This window comes from Nannobrachium achirus (assembly GCF_963921795.1).
Source record: "Nannobrachium achirus genome assembly, contig: SCAFFOLD_154, whole genome shotgun sequence".
Taxonomy (NCBI): domain Eukaryota; kingdom Metazoa; phylum Chordata; class Actinopteri; order Myctophiformes; family Myctophidae; genus Nannobrachium; species Nannobrachium achirus.
The window spans coordinates 173184-200631 of record NW_027664566.1 but is presented as its reverse complement, the minus strand read 5'-3'; the positions used below and the strand labels follow the sequence as shown (position 1 = coordinate 200631).

Sequence of the window (27448 nt, the reverse complement as noted above, 5' to 3'; positions counted from 1 at the left end):
TGGGGCTTTTAGCGAGGTTTCTGTCAGCATCCCTGTGTTGGCTGATCTGAGCGAACGGGTGGGGTTGTAGGGGTTGATCAGGTTTTGGAGGTATGGAGGAGCCGTACCTTTGGCTGCTTTGAAGGTCAGCATCAGTGTTTTGTATTCACACCACTCTACCCAGGTCCTTGTAGTGGAAAACCTGGCACAATTGGGTGGTGTGGTGTGGTGTGGTGTGGTGGTGGGCCTTGTCAGTGGAAAAGCGGCTTTAGAGAGATGTTTTTGCCACTTTGCTCCACTTGGGTTAACAGAGTTAATTAATTTATGGAAGTAGAATGTCAACGCAGTGAATGCATGGATACAATAACCCCTGCCAGATAATCCCATAATTAGTATTTTTTTTTCTGTCTGTTCCCACTCAAATATACAGAGACAATTTTGCATATTTGGGGGATAGGTACGAATGGTAATAAATCACTGTTAATGAATTATTAATCTGATATTAATCTGATTAGAACATGTTAACGGTTCAGCCAAACATATGGCAGCAACTCGGCGCATTCAGGCCTGTAGACATGGTCAAGACCAACGGTTCCCCAACTCTTCAGGCCGCGACCTCCCCAAAATAATCATGTTTGAACCTGGGACCCCCGCCCAGACAAGCACTTAGAATTGTAGCTTGGTACTTTGACTCGGTTTCACAGATGCATATTGTGTAAATGGCTTAGTTAGATTAGGAGATGAATCCACTTTTGTGAATCTCATAACACTGGCTTGTATTGGGCAACCGAACGTCCTGGTCATGTTATCCCCCGTTGCATTTTGGGAATTGGAGTGTTTCTCCCACATATATAAAAAGCTAGATACCTCCCCCGCCGCTGCAGTTCATTTGCGCGACTGATAAAACAGGACTGGCGGAAGTGTGGAACTGTGGAAGGCACTCTGCCCCCTCCAATGGGAAAGAGTGAGTCCTGCCAGTTCTGCATCTGATTGGCCTACCGAGCTTCCCATTCTGTGACACACAAGGAAGCGTCCTTCAGAATTCCAAAGAGCCCCGTCTCAGAATTCTGGAGGCTTGCATAGAGTTATTGGGAGGCTCGCTTTGACCCCGGATAGTGATGTTTAGTATTCGAAATATTCAACCTCAAAGTATTCGAATAGTCAAATATTCGACAGGACTGGCCAAACCGTCAAATATTAAGTACAAGAGGTGAACATAGTGAAATGTTTCACAATATTCATCTGCGGAACCGTTCCAAGTGCTTGTCAGGTGTATGTTTATTTTGGGGGTCACTGCCTAAAAGGTTTGAGAACCCCTGGTATAGAGCATTAACAAATGTATCCACCAGGGGCATTGACAACTCATTCTTATGATTTCCTATCTAGCCAAGCTTTATAAACTATATATTTTTTAAAGAGAAAAAAAATAAAATAATAAGCGAATATTCGATTTTGGTGAACAACATCGAATAGTGACTTTGATATTCGAATATTAAAATATTTGGTGAATGCCCTAGTGTGCGGCCGCTTCTTTGTCTTTTAAAAGACTATTATTGAGACACCGCCATAACGTTGGTAAACAGTGACTATTTCCGCAATAACTACATTTTAATTCGTGTTCACTCTTCCTGTATCCAACTACAATTATTGATGGACATTTGTCTGTTATTTAAATTGTTTTAGTTAGTTTAATTAACAACCTTGGTCCCTGCCCTACATGTCTCCTTGTCACCTGCACACGTGTGTCCGGTCTCTTATTTTATGACTTTATGGCTGCCGTTTCTGCTCTGGACTCGCTTGTTGTTTCACGCCGCTCTCCCTCAGGGGTTAATAAAGGCTGCTGCCTATCTTTCTCCTGTTCACTTTGTTTTATTGAAATGGGAGTTATATGGACCTACAATAAACATTAAGAGGTCTGTCTGAGTGCAGCTGCCTGTAGCTTACGTAGGGCGGGAAAACTCGCATGTCAGTGTTATTTTTTTTCCATGTCAGTGTTATTTTTTTTCCACAGCTAATTTTGAATTAGTTTAGTCAGTCTTTTCAATACAACTTAATTTAGATGTAGTCATATTTTCGTCACCCGAAATCGGTTCCCAGCAGTGTTGCCAGACGTACGATAATTATCGTATTTGTACGATAATTTGACCCTCTGTACGATGTATGATCAATAATTCCAAAAATGCCCAAATGTACGATAATTTCGGCATATCACCCAAAAGAGCGTGAATTCGCTATTTTCCCTGGCTGCTGATCTGGGATCTGGTTTGGCGTCTCAAAATAAGCCAGGAAATCAGTCAATCTGACCCTAGATCTGTACTTGGAGGCATTAAAAACACCGGTTGCATCTTTCCAGACCAGTTTCAGGCTTTTATTTGTGTAAGCTCCAGGAAGTTCCCTGCCTCCACGCAGCATATCTGTTGCGTTTTTGTCACGCAGGAGTCTCAAACAAGGTCGTTTCTTACACTAAAGACGCATTTTTGGGTGAAATTACGTTTTTACGCGAGTGATTTCTCTTTTTTGGCTGTGTACGATAGTTTCATGTCAAATACGATAATTCTGAGCCTCCGGTACGATAATTCAACATTTCCCATCTGGCGACACTGGTTCCCAGGTTGGGCACAGCTAACCATACCACAATATCACCAACCACCTTTCTTGAACGGTTGGAACTGTGGCAGATCGTCGTGTCCATGTCTGTTATTTTATTGTATCATTATTTATATATTTTAATACTTTATTCGTTTTTTTATTTTATTTTTAATTTTTTTATAATGCACAATAGGGATGGGACGATAAGCGATATTATCGTTTATCGTGATAAAAAAACACTCGCGATAATCGTATAGTGGAGATTTAATTCATCGTGAAATTGTCCTCCGTCATGCACTGGGATCAATTGATTTTGTATTTGCAGAGCTGCATATTCACTCTCTATCAAATGTCTTTGTCAAAAAATTGTCGATCTACAAGCTCACAAGCTTGTAGATCTGCTATTTTTTGGGCAAATGTTCCGCCCCAGGATAATGGATGTTGAGGATATTTTGATTGCGATACTATCGTAAATCGCAATTTCTTTGGCCACAATAATCATGCTATAAAATTTTCATATTGTCCCATCCCTAATACACAACAATGCAAGACACCACAAGACAATAAAATAAGCTTGACAATACATATAGAAAGAACAACTAGACAAATAAGGAAGACGCACAACAAAGGGACACATGGGTGGGATCGATGACCATCAGGAAGCAGGGATAGTTAGTGAAAGTCTATAAATGAAAGTTGCACCATAGCAGCCAGATATCCGTTGCTCAACTATGTCAAGCTATGCCAGGAAAGGCCTCCACATTTTATGAAACTTGGTTAATGTATTCTGACAGTCATGACGGATTTGTTCCAACCATCTCTTGAAACATGGAAAAGTCGGAGATATAGACGGCAGATTTATGTCAGTCTTTTGAATGAAATGTAATTTAGCTACAGTTGATTTTGTCGACAAAAAGGTATTTTGGCGGGACATTTGGACATATTTGTGTCAGTCTCATGTGGTCTATGATGTCAGACGTTTTGATTGATTGAAGACTTTATTAGAAGTTTGCATAGGAAAAGGTACAGTTTCATGACGGTACAGTTCACTGGTACAAGGTCTACTAAAAGGAGATCCATGAAAAGACTAAGCTTATTTCCACTGGAAACCATTGAAGTATCTCATATAACATTGAATGACAGACAAATAGAACACAGTACTATGCAGTAGATATGTAAAGAAAAACAAAAAAGAAAACAGTAAGTCTAAACAAACAGTATATACAAAGAAGGGGCAGGGGAGGGTAGGGTTGGGCTAGGTTCATTTTTTTTACCAGTTGCGAACGGCTGCTGCCTGTAAGTGGTTTTTCAGGGCAATTTTAAAGGATGCTAGTGATCCACACTCCTTTATGGCCTTCGGTAAGGCTTTCCACATTTTGGTGGTATAGCAGAAAAACGAGTTTGACCCTTTGTTGGTTTTTACTCTGGGTTGGAAGTGATCTGTGGCGCTGCCTCTGGTGTTATAATTATGGACATCCTTAATGTTTATAAAGTATTTTGACAGGTACTTGGGTATCATAGTGGTGTAGTGTATCTTGTACACCAGGCCCATTGCAAGTTGCTGTACTCTATCATCTACTCTGAGCCACCCCACTCTTAACTGGTGTGTAGCGGTGAGGTGAGTCTGATAGGGAAGGTTGAGCAGAACCCTAATTAGTTTATTTTGGGCTGTTTGGAGTTTTGTTTTCAGGGCTTGTGGGGCGTCACGATACCATACGTGGACTCCGTAGTCAAAGAGGGGCTGGATTATTGCACCAGCTATGGTCTTCAGTGTGTTGAAATTGACCATTGGGGCGATCCTCTGTAGGAAACGAGTTCGTTGATTGATTTTATTTATTACTTTAGAAGTCATCTTTTCACTGGAAAGATTAGCTTCAAGGATACATCCTAAGTAAGAGATTTCGTTTTTTCGTGTTATGACCTTGTCACCCACTTTGATTGTGAAGTTATCGACTTTTTTGAGGTTATGATTTGATCCAAAGAGGATGGACTCAGTTTTACCCAGGTGAATTGATAATTTGTTGTCATTAAGCCATGTGCAGATCTTAATTAGTTCAGAGTTAAGTGTCCTTTCAACCTGCAAGTGGTCCTTGCCCGAGACTAGGGGAGCCGAGTCATCCGCGAACAGGAACAGGTTGCAGTCACAAACAGATGCCATGTCGTTCACGTATATTAGGAACAACAGAGGTCCCAGTATGCTACCTTGAGGAACACCACAGCTTACTGGGAGGGGGGGGGACAGGGTACCGTTAATCTCCACCACCTGTTCCCTCCCCACCAGGTAAGACTGCACCCAACTCACTGCTGCGCTGTCAAGACCGATGGCTTTTAGTTTCTCAATCAGAATAGAATGATTTACGGTGTCAAATGCCTTCTGGAGGTCCATCATGACCATGCCGCTATATTTGCCGTCATCCGCTTCGCGTTTGATTTGGTCAGTCAAATAGAGAAGGCATGTGTCAGTGGAATGAGATTTTCTGAATCCAGATTGGAACTCGTAAATCAGATTATTCTCATCGAGATATCTTGCTATCTGTTCGTAGACAATTTTCTCCATGACTTTGGATATGGAGCTAAGAATGGAAACGGGACGGTAGTTTCCAGGGTCTAGTTTGCTACCTTTTTTATGCAGGGGGGTTACTTTTGCTAGTTTGAAGTCCTGTGGGACATGACCCTGTTCGATGGAAAGGTTAATTATGTGGGTAATGATTAGAGCAATGGTGGCGGCTGAATGTCATCTCCATATTTGCGAAATTACATGGCCCATTTTGGCCACATTTTGTCCAACTTAACTCATTGCATGCCAGGCCCGATAGTCCCGAGATTATTTCAATGTCTTTCCCTGCCAGGCCCGATAGTCCCGAGAATTTCCGCCATTTTGAAAAAAAAAAAAGAAAAAAAATTCAAAAAAAAAAAAAAAATTCAAAAAAAAATTTTTTTCAAATTTTTTTTTTGGACCCCAAAAAATGTAGTAGGCATGATAGAAATCGCGAAATTGCATGTTTAACCCCCATAGCAACCCCATCTATCAAACATGGCAGCCATCTTTGTTTACATTTTAGGAAAACATAATGGCTTGTATCTCATGAATGCCTGAACGGATTTCCATTCGGATTTTTTTGTTTGAAAGCTGTGAGCAATGTGGACACACGTGGTGCATTATCTAGGCATGGGTGTGCATGATCCGTGCACTATGAATTACATGGAAGTCTATGGAGACCAGAGGCACCATAGAGTACGAAGGTATTGTTAAATGGCGGGGAATGTGTTAAACAACCAACCAGGTCTATTTTTTTTTTTTTTTTTTGGTCAAAGTTCATCCCATGCCATAGCGCCAGTGCTCGCCCAGCAGCGGATGTGTGCACACGCTCATGTGCGTGACCATCGCCCTTAGGGTGTTTTACTATTTATTTTACCATATGTACCATGTATAACTAGAAGCGGTGCTCTTCCGAGCACAGGTTCAGGTAGGTTATTGTGGCCTCCTGGTGGCGCTGTGGTTTGCAAAAGTCAACCTGCTGGTGGCGCTATAACAGGCCAATGTGGAAAGTGTGGTAAATGTTCCTCGATCTATAGTGGCAATGTGTGGCAAAATATCACGGAAATCACACACTGCGTTTTTACGATTTGAGGCATTTTGTTCAAAACTGACCAATCCTGACAACTTTGGAAGCCAATGTTAGTCAGGATGGAATATGAAAAATCTGACGGATCCATCTTGATCACACAACTATATAAATATTTTGCCGATTTGTGTGATTCTTGGAAAGAATCAGAAGGAGTAATATAAAAAAGAAAATGTGTTACAAAAGTGGGCCTCCTGGTGGCGCTATCTAAGACAGATGTGAAATATGTAGGGCAGAGGTGTGTCCTTGGCCTGGAGTGTGCGTGCAATCCATTTTTAATAATACATTTAATAACACACTTTGTTTTTTGAAGCAAATCTCAAAGTGCTACATTAAATCAGTGGTCACCTATACACAGCTAAAAATAATTAAAACCACCCAGGCAAGTCCATTGAGTCAAAAGCCTTGTTAAAGGAGTAGTTCACCCCCAAAATGACTTTCTTTCTATTGATTACTCACGCCATGGAGACTTGAGTTCAATAATATTTTTTTTTTGTATTAGTCAAATTCCTAAGACAAAAATGTGATTATAGTAAATTTACCCCCATTGATTCCGGATGGAGACCCAAATGCATTTGGGTCCCCATCCGGAATCAGTGGAGGTACATTATTATAATAAAAATGTTGCGACAAAAACCCAAAATCATTGTTGAACTCAAGTCTCCATGGCGTGAGAAAAAAAGTCATTTTGGGGGTGAACTACTCCTTTAATCTACAAAACCCTCAAAGAAAAATCCTCTGAAGCCTGAAAAGGTTGAGAACCACTGCCTTAGCCCGTGCAACAGCCAGGGATTTATTCGCGTGCGCGTGGACGTATGGTGTGCAAAACCTAGTCTCGGCCATGCCTTTTGGCTTGATGGAGATAACAATGTACACTATACAGGAGCCATAGTACACATGGCATGTACATGACCTGAAAATACCCCACACACATGCACACACACACGCTGAAGTCCATGGACACACACACACACACACACACACACACACACACACACACACACACAGATGAAGACAGATGCTTATTATTTATTGGATGTAAGGAGGATGGGCGCTAATGTGTCCACAGGGCTTTACAAGCGTGCACGCACACTCCATGCATACACGACATTAGGTGCTGTGTGTGTGTGTGTGTGTGTGTGTGTGTGTGTGTGTGTGTGTGTGTGTGTGTGTGTGTGTGTGTGTGTGTGTGTGTGTGTGTGTGTGAGACAGAGAGAGAGAGGGGGGGGGGGGGGGGGAGTTGGGGACCAGATGAGCGTAATCATAGGCACAACAGCATCCACAGCGTCCATCTCCATCTGTTGCGCACGCACACACACACACACACACACACACACACACACACACACACACACACACACACACAATTACCTCCCCTCACTCAACAGGGCAGGGGAAAGTGTGTGTGTTCAAGGTTTTTGACCCCTGTGTAACCTAAGCATAATCTTGATGTTTACATCCCTTATGTAATAGTGTAGAAAAGTGCACTCCAGGCCCCCTATCAGGCTATCATAGCCTATCAGGCTATCAGAGCCTATCAGGCTATCAGAGCCCGCCTATTCTTATTTTAACCCATTTACACCGGGAACGCATTACTCCACGGCTTGTTTGAATGCTTGATTCTGATTGGTCAATCGCTGAAATCAGCGGTCTGATATGACACCTGCAGCACCGAGGCTGTACTGTGTGAATCTTGTGCTGTAGCCAACATGTCAGCCATGTAAACAAACACACAGTGACATTTACAACTAAACGTTGCTCTCAAGAATGTTTTTTGAAAACATTTGAAGTGAGAAATAGACAATGCAGTAACCAAACACACTTCCTTGTTTGCGTCGAGGCGACGTTGCGCTCTGAGGACGGCCAGTGCAACACTTTCACTACTGTAAGCAAGGAAATATTTCATAGTTTTCTTACTTGGGTCAATGTATTAATTTATTTAGTAAGTAACCGTGCAATAAGCGTGATAACATCTCGCTCAGAGGTCGTTATCGAGTGATATGAGCCCTTCAGGTTGATATGGTTAAAGGACAGCTTCGTTTTTTTACAACAAGGGTTCATATTTTAGATTAGGGTTGTAATTAGAGAAAATTAAATTGAATGTCAAAATGTTTTAATTTACTGCTTTCTAATCTTTCGATTTTAGTATTTTGATTTCAGTGGGTGGGGGCATGCGTACAAGTGGCTGAATATGTCTTTTTAGACACAATAAGCCGGCATTTTTTTTTTTTACTATTTACACCAGCCCCCATAAGTCACATCTGCCCATGAAAGATTGCGGTGCATCTTTGGAATGGGCTTAATTTGTCTAAAAATATATATTTGGCCACTTGCATGCATGCCCCCAAAATGCATGCAAATCAAAATGGTTAAAATCACTAAAACGATAGAAAGCAGTAAATGAAAACATTTTAACACTCATCTTTTCTTTTCTCTAATGACTATCTAAAATATGAACACTTGTAAAAAAACAAAGTTGTCCTTTAATATGGTTGATATGCCACCTCCGCTTTGCGTCGGTGGCATATCAACCTTTCGGGCTCCTATCGCTCGATAATGACCACTGAGCGAGATGTTATCCCTTACTTTCTTTAATCGTTATTTTATGCTTTAACTATTAAAAAATAGCAGATATACACAGCTCACAGTGCCGCGCTGCGGCCCACTTTCAATATCTTCACAACCCACAGTTTTGGAATACAGAAAAACGCAAAAGGCACAAGCGTAAAGTCCTGAGGGACTCCATGGTTAACGCACTATACGTACGTCTTATTGACGTATGCCTTATTGTACAGTACTGTTTTATTGCCAGGCTGTACCGCCTCCCAACACACTCTACCAATCAAATAGCGGTGTTTAGCTTTGTTTGATTGGATCGTTTTTATTGCCCCCCATGGGGCAATAATTCAGCACACTCAATACACACCATGAAAACATGTACATACGCGATGCATGATATAAACATATTTAGTATGAAAACCTGCAGATCATGTGCGTGCGTGCGTCACGCCTCAGCCCCATATATGGACATATTGTGTCAGTCTCATGTGGTCTATGACATCAGACATCTATGATGTCAGATATCAGTCATCTCCATATTTGTGAAAATGTGGCCACTTTTTGGCCACATTTTGTCCAACTTAAACAACCCCCCGTTCTCAACCTTTTCAGGCCGCAACCCCCAGAATAATCATATTTTAACTGGGGACCCCCCACCCTGCACAGGCACTTGGAATTGTAGGAGTTGAGGCATTACATTTGGTTTGACTCGATCTATTCCATTGTGAAAATAGCCGATCTACATGCTCACAGCGCCTCGCGTTGCGAGCCGTTGTGAGCATGTAGATCTGCTATTTTCAAAATGTCTGCCTCTAATATTTGACAATTTGACCAATGTTTGACCAGAGGTACTAAAATGGCCTTTAAAGACCTTAAATTGTCACTTTTTAAGTGTGCAGACACCCTGTATACACGTATACTGTATGTTGGTCTGTTGAGTGAGAAGAAAACAATGTTAACATTTAGCTAAGCATCTGGGGAGTCGGGGGGGTCCCGACCCACAGGTTGAGAACCACTGATCTAACCAATAAGATAATTAATCGTGGTTTTTCGCCCATGTTGGGTGCAAAATTGTGACATTGTTAATGACATCTGTCAATCATTGTGTCCCCACTCTCCTTGTGTTGTCTGTCTGTCTCTCTCAATCTGTCTGTCTGTCTGTCTGTCTGTCTGTCTGTCTGTCTGTCTGTCTGTCTGTCTGTCTGTCTGTCTGTCTCTCTCTCTCTCTCTGTCTCTCTCTCTCTCTCTGTCTCTCTCTCTCTCTCTCTCTCTCTCTCTGCAGGATGTGTCTTGTCTAAACAGGGACACCAGTAAGGTGATCGTGGTAGACTGTAAGCGCGAGGCCTTCAGCTTGCAGCCCTTCAACGGCATGGCCCTGAAGAGGTGGGACGGCAACTCTGAGGACCGGACGCTGTACGACCTGGCCAACTTCCTGAAGAGTAAGACAACGTTGTGGGTTAGGGATGGGACCATAAGCGGTGTCATCGTTTATCGTGATAAAAAACACCCACAATAATCGTATCGTGGAGATTTAATTCATCGTGATATCGTCCTCCGTCATCCACTGGGATCAATTCACCTTTTATTTGCCGAGCTGCATATCCGGTACCACTTAAACCCTCTATAATTGGTAAAAGCTCCTTATGATATATGTACTTGTCTTTTTTTCACTCTCAATCAAATAAAAAAAATAGCTTATCTGTGACGCGTTGTGAGCTTGTAGATCAGCTATTTTTTTGTTCCACCCCAGAAGAATACATTTTAACTCGCACCAATATGAAATTAGGTCGCACTAACCCATGTGGTAAAAGAAAAAAAAACAATTGTTGAACTCTGGGTTTCCTCCTCATCCTCTCCTCTCTCTCCTTCATGTCCTGCCTGGTGTCTCCTCATCCTCTCCTCTCTCTCCTTCATGTCCTGCCTGGTGTCTCCTCTCAGCCGTGGCGCTGAACGGTGTGGAAGACGTGCGTTTGGTCCTGGAGAACTACGCCTTGGAGGAGGACCCCATCGAGGCCTTCAAACAAAGACAGGCACAGCTGGCACTGGTACGACGGAGTGTTGGTTTCCTCCTCTGTAGGGCTGTCACTAGAGGTCTTCACGGGTCCAATTTGAACTACCCGAACCCAAAAGGACCCGGGGGAAATGGACCCGGACCCATATGGCCCCGTCTATCATTTGGAATTTGAGAACCGTTACCCGATCAGCCCCGAGACGTGATGGATCCGATCCGAACGACCCCGCCTGTTATTAGAAAAATTGGATCCGAAACCCGAGCAGAACGGGAGATCCGAGACCCGAACCTGTCGCCCCGAAATGAAAGAATGCCAACGTTATTATATTAAGAGTTGTATCAGACATATTTCTTACCTAACGTCGCCACGGTGCTGCTGTGCCTCTCGCCAAAAGATGATCTTTTCCCAGACCAGTAAGTCAATGCGGACAGTTTGTAAATACAAATAAATCCATGTTTTTATTCCTTCTTCTTTGGCTAGCCAATGCTAATGCTATCGTTTTCTGTCGCATGTGTTGTTCATTATATCTTTCTGCTTTGAGTGTCCATTTTGCTCTGCAGAGCATGACAACACGCAATGACAACTCCATTGTAAACCGTTAACCAAAACGTTACGTTAATATCTTTGATAATAATAACAATCCAACTGATACAGTCAGTGTTGTTGTGACTGAGTGAGTTATACTTCTCAGTTCTCACAACCAATGCAACAGATTACATGCTGCATCTTTAGTGCCATCGTGTGGCGTTATCTATTTGGTGCAGTTGTTGCGTTCGCTTTCACTTCAATCTCGGCCTGTCTCGGCTCCACTCGGGTAACAGGAGATACCCGGGGAACCGGGGCAGACGGCCCCGGCCCCGGCCCGCCCCGCGGTAAAAGCTCGAAAACGGCCCCGTTACCCGGCTCGGGGCGGTTCGGATCGCGGGTAATTTCGGATCTCGGGCAGGTCCGAAGACCTCTAGCTGTCACCATTATGACATTTTACATGACGATTGAACACATTTAGAACGGGTACACATTATTGTGTATCATTATTTTATGCTTTAACTATTGAAAAATAGCAGATATACAAGCTCACAGCGTGGCACCAAGTTAGGGTTGGGACCCGAAACCGGTTCTTTTTAGGAACCGGTTCCATGATAGCGGGTCCAGAACCGGGTCAATCATTTTTGCCGGTCCGATTCTCTTAATGGGTCTCATCAACGCGCATTAGCTGTGCATTCCATTGCAAGCAGCTGTGGTGAGTGGTGACGTCAGGCCACCTCTACAGAAGGAATGCTGGGAATGTCCGCCTAACCAACGGCCAACGTCAACGTTTAACCCCCCCCCCCCCCCCCCCCCCCCCCCCGCCGGCTCCACCGAGCGCGTCGAGCGTCACGGCAACGTTGGGAACGCTCCGGTTTTAATCATTGAAGGGTGCTCCACTGCCGCTCCACCGACGCTCAAGCAGGAAGGCTCGCTGCCAGCGGGCCTCGTTGCAGGAGCAGAGGAGAGCTCCGCGATTTTGATTGACAAAGAGAGCAGTTGAGTGGTCTCTACTTTGCTGCTACAGAGCATAGCACTAATCAGTGCTAAGGGCTAACAACAACAACAATGCTGTACAGATGCATGTCTCTGCCACTGTTTACAATGTGGAAACAACGTTTCTACTGAAAACAAGAATTGACACAGTCAATATATAAATGGTGGGTTAGAAAGTCAGGGACTTTGAACAGTCTATCCACAATGAGACACTAGGTCTTGACTTTGATGCAGTATTGATTTTGAAAAGAGGGTAAGAGTTGTTGTTATGCCTTAGTTTGTGCCTGGCTTACAGTACAGTTGGCTTGCTATGTACCAGAGGAAAAAGGCATTCTTTGATACAGTATTGAAAAGAGGGTAAGAGTGTTGTTTAAAAAAAAGAACAGGATTTGACATTTAAGAATTGACACTTTTCTGTCATTTGCTATTTGCTACTGTATAGAGGATAAATGACTTCTACAAAATACAGGATTCCTTGTAAGACAGACAAGAGAACTGAAATGTAATTGTTTTTTTGTCATTTGATAGTTCTACTGTATTGAAAAGAGCGTAAGAGAAAACAGTATCTACTACTAATATTAGAATATATACTAACTACTGTTTGAACGCCCATTAGGCTTATGTAAACAACTACTGTTAATAATGCATGTCAGAAAATATGAAAATATATATATATTGGAACCGTTAAGAGAACCGTTAGGAACCGGAATCGTTAAGAGGGAATCGCTAAGGACTCGGAATCGTTAAAATCCTAACGAGTCCCAACCCTACACCAAGTGCTGCGCTGCGAGCTAGTAGATCTGCTATTTTTGAAAAATCGTGAAAATTAGAATTTTGACCCGATTCTATAAGTGTCTTTTGAATCCTTCTAAGATTTTTTGAAAAACCTATGTTTCCAAGTCAGCAATCTGGCTGGCCATTGTCAAAGAAAAGGTCCTTTTCACTTAACTGGAGCTCAGTTAGTCTGTTCTTGAGAGACTACTATGTCAGTGGTTTTCAAACCTTTTCATGTGAGACCCCCAAACTGATATTTATTTGGCCACAGATCCGCATCTCAAAAGATCTAGTTCCAAGGACCACCCAAAAGCAAAATTTGAGTTACAAACATTCGCTTTAAAAATACATATATTCAATGATTTGCACACATTTTCACAACTTCTTCAAAAATAGCAGATCTGCAAGCTCACAGCGCGGCACTCGGTGCCGCACTGTATATCTGCTTTTTTTCTATAGCTAAAGCATTCAATAATTCTAGGCGTAAATTAATTGTCACTCAAATAATTGCGATTAGCAATTTAATTATGTTTTTGTCGTTGACAATTACATTTCTGTTTGGCTTCTAGGCTTTGAAGTTGCACATGGCAGATATGACACATAACCTAAATATACAAAGAGATTACTGACATATTTGACAACTTTATACTTAAAAAAAGAACATTGATAGTGGAAATAGCCGATCTACAAGCTCACAACGCATTACGATGCGATGCATTGTGAGCTTGTTGATCTGCTATTTTCACTATATAATAATATATGAACATTTTTCAACATGGAAACCATTATGACGATTATGAAAAATAATCGCGATTATGTAAAATAATTGCGATTAGACGATTATGTAATAATTGTGACCGCCCAACCTCGACTAATAGCGCCTTACATTTGTCATATTACGGCATGTAAATGTGTAAACCTTCCACACTTAAGATACAGTATGTCTTGACAGAATTCCTATACTGTAATAATTCCATTATAGGACAGGTTGGAAATCATTTTATACTAGACACATAACCGCTCTGGGGGGAATATTTGTACAAAATAGCCGATCTACAAGCTCACAGCGCATCGCAACGCATAGTGAGCTTGAAGATCGTCTATTTTTGACGAAGAGATTTGGTGTAGATCGAAAAAAGAAAAAACGTGCAGCAAAGCAGAGTTGTACCGAATACCGATACCAGTATCGGAAAATCGATACTGCCTAAAACACTTGTATATGTATCAGTGAGTATGCCAGTCTATACCATTCCGATACCACGTCATTTATCACATAATGCGGTTTACACAGTCATGTTTTGATTGCTTCAGATGATGTTGCACAACTGTTTTATACTCCTGCTGTACTATATTTACATTATAATTATTAACTTGTAGCTGAACTTTGTGCAGTTATTAATGGAATTTGGATTCCTAGATCGGTAGTTCTTAAACCTTTTCATTTCAATGCACCCCCATAAATCTCATTTGCTATTTGTTGGCAGATGTTCCGCCCCAGGATAATGGATTTTGATTATCGCGATAATACCGTAAACGCGATTTCCTTTGTCACAATAATCGTGATATGAAATGTTCATATCATCCCATCCCTAATCTTGCCATCCCTAGAACCCTTATGGTCCCCACATTGAGATCACAAGTATAGTAATATTGTGTGTGTGTGTGTGTGTGTGTGTGTGTGTGTGTGTGTGTGTGTGTGTGTGTGTGTGTGTTCAGGAGGAGGAGCAGCGTCTGGCAGAGCTCTCCACGCAGCAGAAGAAGCAGTCTCTCTCTCTGGGCTCCATCGCCTCGCGCTTCTGGCGCTCCAAGCAGCAGTGAGACCATGCCCACCCGGCCTGCCAACAGCCAATGGGGGGTGGTGGACGCACTTTGTGCGCGGAGGGGGGAGGGGGGAGGGGGAAAGCCAAACGGGTCAGACGGGATCGGTCCAATCAGCGGTCGGTAACGGCGGTGACGGAGGAACGGAGCGACGGCATTGGGTCTGCCTCTGAGCCAATGAGGACGGAGCTGCCCTGCTCTATTTTTTTTTTTTTTTTTTTTTTTTGAAACGCAGGACGCAGGAACACAAGTCACCGCCTGCACGCGGCGTAGGGACCCGATTGGTCGGAACGCCCGCGGCGTAGCGAGTCGATTGGTTAATCGCTTAAACCCCATGCCTGGTTGAGCGGAGTCCCACAGGGCTCTACACTAGTGACTTTTCTGTTTTCCTTTAATCTTCGCCAGAAAAAGGAGGCTCACAATCCATCGCAACACTTCGTGAGCTTGTTTTTTTTCTCCACAATACAAATAAAATGCTGGGGTTTAAGCGGTTAAACAGAGCAGGCGTTAAGGAGCTGATTGGCTAAACACACCGGCGCAAGGGAGCCTGATTGGCCCCAAAACACGCAGGAGACGGCAGTGTCAGCCTTGTGCTGTCGGTTGGACTCTAGTGGGAGCCGATCCTCGCATCGCAACTCCAGGTCTGGTTTTCTCACTAAACCGACACACCTGACTGCCGTGTCCTAACTGTGTGTGTGTGTGTTAGTGGGAGGGTTGGGATTTATATTGTATTTGTTTTTTGTTTTTTTTGTTTTGTCGTGTATATTGTTTAATGTAAAAGTGACTCTGGCCGTGGCTGAGGAATGAATGATGTTCAAACGTTCTTTATAATAAAGAATGAGAAACACAACCTTTTGGAGGTTTTATGGAGTTCCTTTCTAAGTACCCACGTCACGTTATGTACTGGTAGTTCCTTTTTAAGTACCCACATCACGTAGGGCATTAACGAAAAAGTCGACAAGTCGACTGAGTCGACTCCTACCAGAGAGAGTCGAAAGTTGAAGTTGAAAAAAGTATTTTTTTCTATCATTATTTTTGTTCCATGTGTGCGTCTGTACAGCATTCAAACAGTAGGATTGCTTATTGTCAAGGACGGAATGATCCAATATTACAGTGCTACATTACATTTGATATAACATGGTTCTGTTGTGAAAATAGCAGATCTACATGCTCACAACGCGTTGTGAGCATGTAGATCGGCTATTTTCACAATTTCTGCCTCTATATATTTGACAATTTGGAAAATGTTTAATTTATTATTTTAGAGGTATTAAAAAGTCCTTAAATTGGCACTTTAGAAATGTGAAGATACTCTCTATATACTTAAACTTTATGTTGGTTTTTTCACAGTTGAGTGAAAAAACAATGTTGCACATTAAGGTGCCGGCTACACGGAGCTGGATATTTCTGAAGCTAGACATTTTTTTATGCGTTTGGGGCTTGCAGCCACACAAAGCTGGATATTTCGGCTGCGAAGCTGGATATTTTTGAAACCGGATAAATAAGTGGAGAGATTGAAAAATTTCCGATTCACTGGATCTGTGTAGACAGGGAACCCGGATATCTCTGAAGACTTTACTGTGTGTGTGCTTGTTAGACCTAGATATCTTTGTCGTGTGGACCTAGATATTTTTCTATGTGGATATCTGAAAAACCGGGATATATGAAATATCCAGCTCTGTGTAGCCTATGCCTAAGTTAATCATCTGGGGACCCCCAACATAATTGGGGGGTCGTGTGTGATGTGATGACGTCATCAAACGTTAAAGTTGACTTCAACTCAGCTTTTTACTGAGTCGAGTTGCAAAAATCACAAGTCGTTAATGCCCTAACGTCACGTTATGTAGTTCCTTTCTAATAACCCAAAGACACTTTACAGTCGTGGCTAAAAGTATTGTCACCCTTGCATTTGTAAAACAAAAAACAAAACAAAAAAGAATCTTCCAGAAGCTTGGCAAATGAAAACATATTTTGCATCAACATACAGTATTTGATTTGCAGAGGAACACAACATAAAACTAGAATAAATACAGAATCCTAGCTCATTCTACACAGAAATTTGCATAAATACTTAAAGGAGTAGTTCACCCCCAAAATGAATGAAAATGTTGTCTTAAGAATGTGACAAAAACCAAAAAAATATTATTGAACTCTACTCTCCATGGCATGACTAATCAATAGAAAAAAGGTCATTTTGGGGGTGAACTACTCCTTTAAATACAATGTAGGGAGAGCCTGCACAAACATTTTTTTTTTCACATTTCAATATTATACTCTGAGATTCTTTTACCTACATATGTAATATTTTCAAGCAAAGGACCTACACATGTCTGCTATCATAAACTACTTCAAGTTTTTTCTTTCCACTTTCAAGTTGAATGTAATCTTTAGTAACTTTAGAGACTATATGGAGTAAAGCCCTCATTCTGCTGTGTTGTGTCACACTGAGCATGGACCAAATAAAAAAGGAGAGAATTGTCAGGAGGTCAGAGGTCCGATTGTAGCCAAGCATGGACAGTCTGAAGGTTCCAAGCTGATTTGCCCTGGTGGGATAATAAAGGCATCTATCAATGATGAGAAAGGGGTGTGCGGCTGTGCGCAGTGCACAGCCATATTGAAGAGGTGGGTTTTGACATAGAGAGGTAGACACCTCCATCGGCTCTGCGGCTTATGCATCGGGATAGCTTCGCTGTTACTACATGTCATCTGTTCGACACCCAACTCTAACCCTTACCCTAAACCCAACCTCCGTGGGGTGAGTCGCTAACCCTCCCGACGCTCCTTTGTCGAACTGGCGTATGAGGTATCTAGCTTTTTATATCTATGGATCTTTAGAGTCAGTTTGGAAGGTGGAGGGGCTTCTCTCGAGAGTATTGGGGGCAGGCACGTGCACACATAGACATCAAAGGGGGCTTGAGCCCCTGCCCTTTTACCAGGCTGTAAAAAGTGCCCTCTCCATACCATGAATGCAGTTTTTACTATGGTGAAAGAAATGCAAATGCCCTCTTTCCATGCCATACCTGAAGGCAGCATTCAAGAGAATTGCCTTGTCCAAACTCTCCTGAACTTGAATGCTTCATCTTATGTTGAAAGAATTGCCCTCTCTGTGTAGAAATCCATGCCGTTACGCCACATCTCCAGTATTGACTTGATTGTGCAGTGTTGTATCAAGCACCGAAAATAACGGATCTCCAAGCTCACACCGCGTCGCAGCGCAACGCGTTGTGAGCTTGGAGGTTGGCTCAAAAATGTATGATCTACAACTTAGATCTGCTAGAAGAAAGGAATATAGCAGCCGCCTGTAAGGCCCCATTCACACTGACAGTCAAATCCAGCCTGAATCAGATCTGTGTCACATGCAGATTGGATTCTGATTTGCCATTTGACCATGTGTCCATTTAAACCAATCGGATTCCAATCTGGATGTGGCACAGATCTGATTCAAGCTGGATTTGGCTGCAGTCTAAATCCAGCCTAAGTGACTTTTCATACCGATTTTGAAGGAAGTTAGGGATTTACACTCCTTTAAGGCTGTTGGTAGGGCGTTTCATGTGTTAGTGCATACATGGGCAACTTTCGGCCCGGGGGCCACATGTGGCCCCCACCTCCACTTAATGCGGCCCGCAGGTTAATACTGGAATACTGATATATTATTGATTTCAGCTGTTACAATTCCAAACATGACCTGCTTTAATTCCGTCAGTCTATATTAGTAGCTTAATGACTATTATAGTAGTAATAAAATGTATTTTTGTTATGTCCAATGTATTTTTATTTAGGTTCATAAAGTTAACATGAGTATATAAATAAATGCGTTTGAAATTAAATCAAATTTTTACATTTCAGTATTCCAATTTAAAAAGAACAAAAAATAATTCAGGATTCCAATTCAAAAGAGGCAAAAATAGCCGATCTACAAGCTCAAAACGCATCACAGTGCGATGCGTTTTGAGCGTGTAGATCTGCTATTTTTGCTTCTTTTGTATGAGTTACTAGAACAAAGTAGGATGTAGCAATATGCAATTTGCCCACCCCTGTGTTAGTGGTATAGCAGAAGAACTCCAACCTACTCCAACCTGCTTCCCGTCTCCTAAAAAGGTGTCTGCCCAAGTCGCATTGATACGGGAAGTAACCCGGAGATGGCGATTCTTGCTATTTCCGTCTAAGCCCTTTTGCTGTGAATGGGCTTGGGGGCGTGTCGTGTGCTACCTGCAGCTGCCTGAAGATGGCGCATGCACACAGTAGAGTTGCCATAATCTGTCAATGCAGTGTTTATACAAAGTCCAAATTGAATGTCATTGTGAAGTTTCTGATTGCATATTTTGGTCCTGACAGTGATTGATTTTTTTGGTCAAAATGTCTTTGAACAGGAACAGTGATTTAAGCTCTTTAAAATGTGCAAACCAGCTGTTGCAGTCCCAGATAGTTTAATTAATGCTTATTGGGAAATTATTTTATTTATTTATTTTAGCATTGAGCATTGAGATTCTCGAAGCAATCATTCATCAGTTTGCCAGAATGCATAGCAAGATGGCGTCTGATAACATCCAATGATGTTAACAGATTAAATACAATATTAATATTACATATTAAATAAAATGGGTATTAAAAGGTCTTAAAATTCTTTAAATTGACTTAAGAAATGTGCACCCTGAATAAACTCATATTCTATGTGGGTTTGTTTACTGTTGAATGATAACACAATAAGCTAATCACCAGGGTCAAGTTTACTAAGTACTGAGGGTTAGTGGTTAAAAGTCTGAAAATACACATTAACGTGAATCCATCCAACCATAGAAAAGAATAAGATACTAAATGATGGGCTATGGAACATAATAGTTACGCAACAGACTTTTTAAAAGTGATATCAAACAAGTCTATCAAGCTATCTGAAAAGGTTTACGTATACAACAATAATGGGGGTATAATGGGGGTCCCTGCTTCATCTCTCACAGTTAGAGTTAGGGGTCCTTGGCCTTAAAAACGTTGAACACCCATGGTGTAACAAGTCATCTCCATGCTTGGACAAAGTTCTAGGCCAATCCAACGACTTCCAGTATAAAAAATAAAACATTGGGCTTTAAAAAGTTACATTACTTCCCAGGGTGTTGTGGTGCGAATGCCATAGACTTACATTTATTGCCTAGACAAAACAAAAACTGTGGTGATACAAAATGTTGGCATGTCAAGTCGAGGTGAATTCAAATCACACTGAATGCAGGTGTCTCTCTCTCTGCCTAATAAGCACAGATGGACTCGACTCAATGCCATTAATTAGGGATGACAATGTTCCTATTGTCCTAAAGTGCTTTTAGTCAGGGAAAATTAGCAGAATACCTGTCAAATGTGGGAATAAATTCCTTACCAAACAATTCACCAATATGTTCGTAAAGGTGTCTAGTAACATATCTAACAAAGATTGCAATTCAACATCCCTAGCAAAATGTTTGACAGCTAGTGTAATTCTGGGTCTCATTCACTTAGTTGCTATACACTGTACTATAAGGGAAAACATCAATCCCAAAAATATGCTTTAAGTGGGATGTGAGGGGTCGTACTAGGTGTTTTTAATTATTCTGAATCCATTGCAAGCATTTGTTTAGCACGAAAAACATTCCTTGGGCCAAAAATGGATCCCATACAACTGTGAAAAGTGATGACTCATCACTAAACCATCGTTTTTTTGTTGTTGTTTTTTGTTTCTGTTTTTGCGTTTGTTTTTGGCCCAATGAATGTTTTTCATGCAAAACAAATGCTTGCAATGGATTCAGAATAATTAAAAACACCTAGTTAGACCAGGGGCATAGTTCTGCCGATTTAATATGACTCCAATACGGAAAAACTTCCTATGATTGGCCGCTAGTTGCGCTGTTTTCCCCCTGGCCGGTTGCAAAAAGAATTGTGCTCCATTGGATCCCATTCATTTTCCCCTTTCGTTTTCTAACCTTAATTAACATTTTCATGAATACTGTATGGTTCCTATCGCTAGTTAAAAAATGCCTTTCAATCACCATCGTATTCGTTTTGTCGAAATGTGGTCCAATTTATTTTAAAATAAATGATAAAGTTGCGGGGGGGGGGGGGCGTGGCCAACTAAACTGATGCCAGCCGGCTGTGTTCTTCTTCATGTGCTGTATTTCGGGAGGCTCCGACCACATTCTCCCATGTATCTCTGCCGTTTGCACGTGACCGTTGGCAGCCAATAGCATCTCTGATGCCTTTACAATTCTATGATGGCGACACCCATTCCAAGGGGTAGAAAAGGGCCATTTGCGCTGCATAGAAACCAATGGCTTCGCATCATCCATATTTTTCTACAGTCTATGAGTTAGACCCCTTACATCCCACTTAAAGCATATTTTTGGGAGTGATTGTTTCCATTATAGTACAGTGTATAGTAAGTGAATGAGACCCAGAATTACCCTAGCTGTCAAAGATTCTCCTAGGGATGTTGAATTTCAATCTTTGTTAGATATTTTACTAGACACCTTTATGAACACATTGGTGAAGATTAAAATTCCCTGACTATTTCTTTATCCACAATATATTCAGCACAGGGATTCACTTCCTGGCAGCGCATCTAAGACACTTGACACTGACTGGTCCAGCTGTGTGTGATGTTAGTTGTGTATTCACATTTCTTATACTTAAAGTATATGCTATATACTTATAAGTAAAAGTATAAACCCTGCGAGACTGTAACAAGTCAAAGTCTGGAATTCAAAATTGACTTTAATAAATGTACAAAAGTACCACAATGACAACACAAGTTTTCAAATGTTTAAATTGTATAGAAATCTGCAAATGTATAAATTGTATAAAAATCTTTCAAAAAAAGCACATCTACAAGCTGTAATACAACCTTTCTTGATGCGTCTCGATGAGACGCAGTGTGAGCTTGTAGATCTTATATAGCAACTTTTGGAATGGACGAAATAAAGAGCTCAGGTGGTTAATAAGTGTTTTGCAGTCATAATCCTATAAGTAACTATAAAGTGTTCATATAATTGTGGTGGAGGGAGAGTACAATATTTGCCTCTGAGACGTGGAGAAGTAAAAGTACTGAAAACTGGACAAAAATCTAAATGAAGATTAAATTGGGGGTGGTGTGCACCATCCTCCACAAATATCCGTGGACTGGGTAAATACATTGTGTGGGGGGGGAATACTCCAGCTATCAGTGTTGCCAAATAGACGGGCGGTGGCGATAATGTCATACTAATGACATGTATATGACATGTTAATGCCACTGTTTGACAGCAGCACGTCAAAGTAGGCCACCAACTAGTGACTCACACCTGTGGGGGATTATTATCATAAAGTTTATTATGAGAAACAATAAAACCCCTTTGAGTTTGAAGTGAGAGAGAGAGCATCCATGATTCTCTGTTTCTATTATGATTTGTAAACAATCGAGACAAATAGTCTCTCTTTTTTTGTAGTTGCATGCAGGGTTTGAGAGAGAGAGATGGATTATTGTCTCCTGTTAATATTATTATTAAAAAAACAGGCTAGCCTATGTGTTTCCTATATGGCAAACGTTTTGGAAGTTAATTGTTTCATGCACATTCCATGCCGACAAAACATTGCAAAAGCGTGCTTGTGTGTGTGTGTGTGTGTGTGTGTGTGTGTGTGTGTGTGTGTGTGTGATCATCATCATCATCATCATCTGCACTACAAACGGCGACGTGTCGCTTTCGTTTGCTCCCAGAATGTGCTTGATGGCCCCCTCGTGCCGCAGGCAGGGTGTGAACATGGGAACATGAGGCGAGGTGACACCTCTGGGTGGCACCTTAAGGGTGTCACTTAATGGCCACGCGACGTTCCCACGGTGACGACTCCCATTCTGTTCGTTCGTTCGTTCGTTCGTTCTTTCTTTCTTTCTTTCTTTCTTTCTTTCTTTCTTTCTTTCTTTCTTTCTTTCTTTCTCTCTCTCTCTCTCTCTCTCTCTCTCTCTCTCTCTCTCTCTCTCTCTCTCTCTCTCTCTCTCTCTCTCTCTCAACTCTGGTCACCTTGTGTCGCCTATAGCTGGCACGCGCCGCGCGTCCTCCCTCACCAGTCACCACCGAAACCTGCAGTAATAATTTTGCACGCGAACGCACGCATAAACCCTCCCACACACACCCACACAGGTGGACGGAAGATGAAAGTGAAACAATATTCAAGGAGTAGCCTAGTAGCCTATACTTAAAGTCCACTACTGAAAGACACACAACATAAACGCATAACTTAGCCTATATAGAAATGATAAAATAGCCTATATAAAAATAAACCTTTTGTCAGCCACAGCTGCTGTGCGCACGCACATTCCTGGACACACACGCGCACGCACGCACACACACACACACACACACACACACACACACACACACACACACACACACACACACACACAGCAGACTGGAGGACGTGTCCTTTGAAGAAATGGATATCAGGGCGCGTGCCATGAAGCGCGCCCTGACAATACGCGCGCGTTCGATCGCGTGCCATCTGTGTCTTATCTGTCCTATCGACCCTGTCTCTCTTTTAAAACCCCTCTCTCTCTCTTTCATTTCTCCCCCTCCCCCCCCGTCGCATTCTACCCATCATCATCACCACGACATGAAGCCACGCGCCGCGGTGGCTTCCCTTCTTTCCCCACACCTGCGCGCGTGTCCCTCCGGGGACTTTGGAGCGCGTGCTGCATGTCCACGGATGGGGCGTCCCTTTTCCGTCTGTCACCGCCTTCACACGACATGTGGAGGTGATTTAATCTTTACAGTAAGCCAGTGCTGGTAGAAATAAAAGTAAAAGTATGAATATTGCATTGTAGAAATAGGCTTACTCTGTTACAGCTAAAAGTGCAGATTATGTGCCATTTCAAATGTGTAGCCTATAAATGCATTTTGCAAAATGGCAGATCTACAAGCTCACAAACTTTTGGATCTGCTATTTTCAAATGGTCGAATAAATAAGGCTGAAGTAATTTATGTATGTTTTGTAATAGCCTTTCTTGGTTGATTGAATTGATTGAAGTTTGCATAAGAAAAGGTACAGTTTCATGATGGTACAGTTCATTGGTAGGCCTACAAGGTCAGCCTAATCAAAATCTAAAAAAAAGTAGCCAGTAACAATTCAAATAATTATAGAATATTTGGATCCGAGGTGTGTATACGAATAAAACTTAAAGTATTGGCAATTGGAAAGTAGGTATAGGCCTACCTCAAAAGTGTACATATAGCCTACATCTCCACCAATGCATTTAGAGGTGATTTCTTTACAGTAAACTGTGTGGAAATGATAGAGATGTGCATGTTGGCTGCATGCCATGCATGTCCAACATGAAATGAAAAGTCTATAATAGCCCGTTGTCGGCTGCAAACCTCGTATCTCCATGTTTCAAATGTGTACGTTCTTTCGCAAAGTAAAGCCCTGCTTCATCATACAAGGCCGTGGCACAGAATTAGTGAAAACAGCAGATCTACAAGCACACAACAGTGCTAGGCGTTGTGTGCTTGTAGATTGGCTGTTTTCACTAGTTTAAATCATTTTTAAAATTAAAAATGCGAAACGAACGGTTTTGGACATACAAGGTTTTCGCCCGACAACGATGATTATTCAGTTTCATTCTGAGGGCTGTTGTGCTGGACGTGTCCAGCAGATTGCTGTCTAATCAGTGAATACATCATTACAGTGAGAAAGGAACGTGTAAAGGTAAAAGAGGTGTTCAAAGTTCACACCACGAGACAATAAAACTAGACCTGCAGCAGCAGACTGCAAACCCAGCGCAAAGAACTGGAAGAACTGACTGACTAAAGCCCCTTTTCCACTGGCCCAACACCACACACCGCCCACTTGTGCCAGGTTTTCCACTACAAGGACCTGGGTAGAGTGGTGTGAAAGTGGTATTTAAGTGGTACTATCCACTCCAGTCCAGAGTAGGTCTGAGCTAGGCCAAACGGGGCCAAACACTTCATAATGACTGATCACTCACTGACTTTTCATTTAGACCACCAGGATATAGTTGTGATACATGATAATAGATTCTATTGGGTCATAACCACTAATATAATCTATTTTAGTGTATTATAGTTATCATAGTAATACATTAATACTTTATAGTGTATTGCAATCACAGTCATAAACCAGTATTGCGTATTATAATTAGCTTAGGATAGTTGCAATACACATTTTTGTACATATTTTTATGTGGTGAGGTGTAGTGTGGTGTAGTGTGGTGGGGTGCTAAAGGCTTAACTCACTATAACTGAACTAATAGGCTACACATAAATAATGAATGGATGAATGTTGTGTTTCTGTTTCATCAAACTCATCTGGAGCAAGAAGCTAAACAGAAGGCTTCGTCGTGTGTGTGTGTGTGTGTGTGTGTGTGTGTGTGTGTGTGTGTGTGTGTGTGTGTGTGTGTGTGTGTGTGTGTGTGTGTGTGTGTGTGTGTGTGTGTGTGTGTGTGTGTGTGTGTGTGAAGCGTGCCTCGTGTCAGCGGAGGCACGCGCTGGCCCTCATTACAATGACAATGCAAGGCAGACTGCCCCGGACAGCGCGCCAACATGACACACACACACACACACACACACACACACACACACACACACACACACACACACACACACACACACAAACCGTTTGTCTCCGAACACCTAATGTTATCCATCCATCCATCCATCTATCTATATATATATATATATATATATATATATATATATAGGTCTATAGGCCTATACATATATATGGAGAGAGAGAGAGAGCGAGAGAGAGAGAGAGAGAGAGAGAGAGAGAGAGAGAGAGATGCCAACATGCGTTCTAGATCATATACTGTAGTCCTACAAACACACACACTCACTCTCTCTCTCTCTCTCTCTCTCTCTCTCTCTCTCTCTCTCTCTCTCTCTCTCTCTCTCTCTCTCTCTCACTCACTCACTCACTCACTCACACACACACACACACACACACACACACACACACACACACACACTTGCGCGCATTTGGGGACATAACAAAAGGAGTGGGTGGGTGTGTGGGGGGGGGGGGGGGGTCTTTTGAGCAGAGCGGCTGTGGCACGCGACACCACACAAAAGAAACAGAAAGAAGGAAAGAAAGATCGAATGAAAGAAAGAAGCGGACATGAGCTGTAGGAGAAATGAAAAGAGAAGAGAAGAAAGGCTCTCTGCCTGGCAGCAGAGGTGCACTGGTCGGAAGTAAACAAACTATTCACTTATAGGCCTACTGTTTTTTGATTGATTGAAGAATGTATTAGAAGTTTGCAATAGGAAAAAAGTAAAGTTTTGTTACATTACAAATCACTGGTACAAGGTCAACTAAAAGGAGATCCTAGTAAGATTTACGGCTTATTTACACAGGATGACAGGAACCACACACGCGCGTGCACACGCGCGCGCGCGCACACGCACACACAGCCAACCCCCGGATGGATTTAGAATTATAGACTTTCTCTTTGCATAATGTGATGTTTTCTCCATTTAGAGATGTAAGCCCTATTTACAGTAAGAGTCGAAGGCAGCTGCCCATAGATCTTTATATTGATCCACCCCACGTGGCTGTGTGTGGATCAATTCAGCCGTCTGAATTAAACACATCATATTATAGGCCTAGGTCTACTGTGTGTAGGCCTATAGTGGGAAATGGGAATACAGTAGAATGACACCAATATGATCGGCCTAACCTAAACATCAAATACATATAGGCCTACTTATGCTTTGTTGGTTTTTGTACATATTTTAAAAGCCCTTTCACTGGGCCAGATAACATTTACAAAAATATAGTGGGAATGGGCCTTAACACTCTTCCAATGAGTCTTGATCATTAAAACAAACCAGTAAATAATAACACCTATTGGCAGACAGACAGAAAGACAGACAGACAGACAGACAGACAGACAGACAGACAGACAGACAGACAGACAGACAGACAGACAAGACAAGACAGACAAAAGTCCAAACTAACAATAACTCAACAATAACAAATAGCCTATACACTGTTAGTATAGCCTAGATCAACATTAAAATAGTCAAAAACTGATCAAAAACCGCTCGTTTTGTGACAGGCAGTAGCCTATGATAATAGGCGAATATTCCATCAACAAACAGGCCTGCAAACACCAATTTATCAGCGAATATAATCTGACTTCATTCATGACATCATAGATTGATGGGAATTGTCACGGCTTTTTTTTTTTTTTTTTTAGTTTTGCTTTTGGAGGAAGGGAAGCGCGTTTGGGACACGTGCACGCACGCATGTGTCCCTGCCCTGGCCTGCACCGTTTGTTTGCGCGTGTCACCCCGACAGCTCGTGTCGACAGGGCCATTATTAACGCCAGCATTTTGTTCTAAATAGACTATTGCCCCAATCTGCCCCCGGCCCGTGTGGAACTGCCCTCGGCGGGGCGAGAGCAAATCACAGCCTGTGGGGGGGCCCCCACACAGACAGTGGAGTAAAGTAGCCTACCTAAGTACATTTACTTAAGTACTGTATTTAAGTACAATTTTGAGGTATTTGTACTTTACTTGAGTATTTCCAATTTCCAATACTTTTACTTAGGCCTAGTAGGCCTAT

The 27448-nt window shown here is 42.0% G+C and overlaps 1 protein-coding gene across 1 annotated transcript; it reads left to right on the top strand.

The window, feature by feature from the left end:
• Positions 1 to 10035: 10035 nt before the first annotated feature.
• Positions 10036 to 14914, top strand: LOC308280926 (mitochondrial import inner membrane translocase subunit TIM50-like; the record flags this gene model as incomplete). The annotated part of the gene is made up of 3 exons (XM_080755228.1): positions 10036 to 10192; positions 10692 to 10798; positions 14777 to 14914. Coding segments are annotated over 3 exons (366 nt in total), but the record flags the coding sequence as incomplete, so codon positions are not given.
• Between the last annotated feature and the right edge of the window lie 12534 nt (positions 14915 to 27448).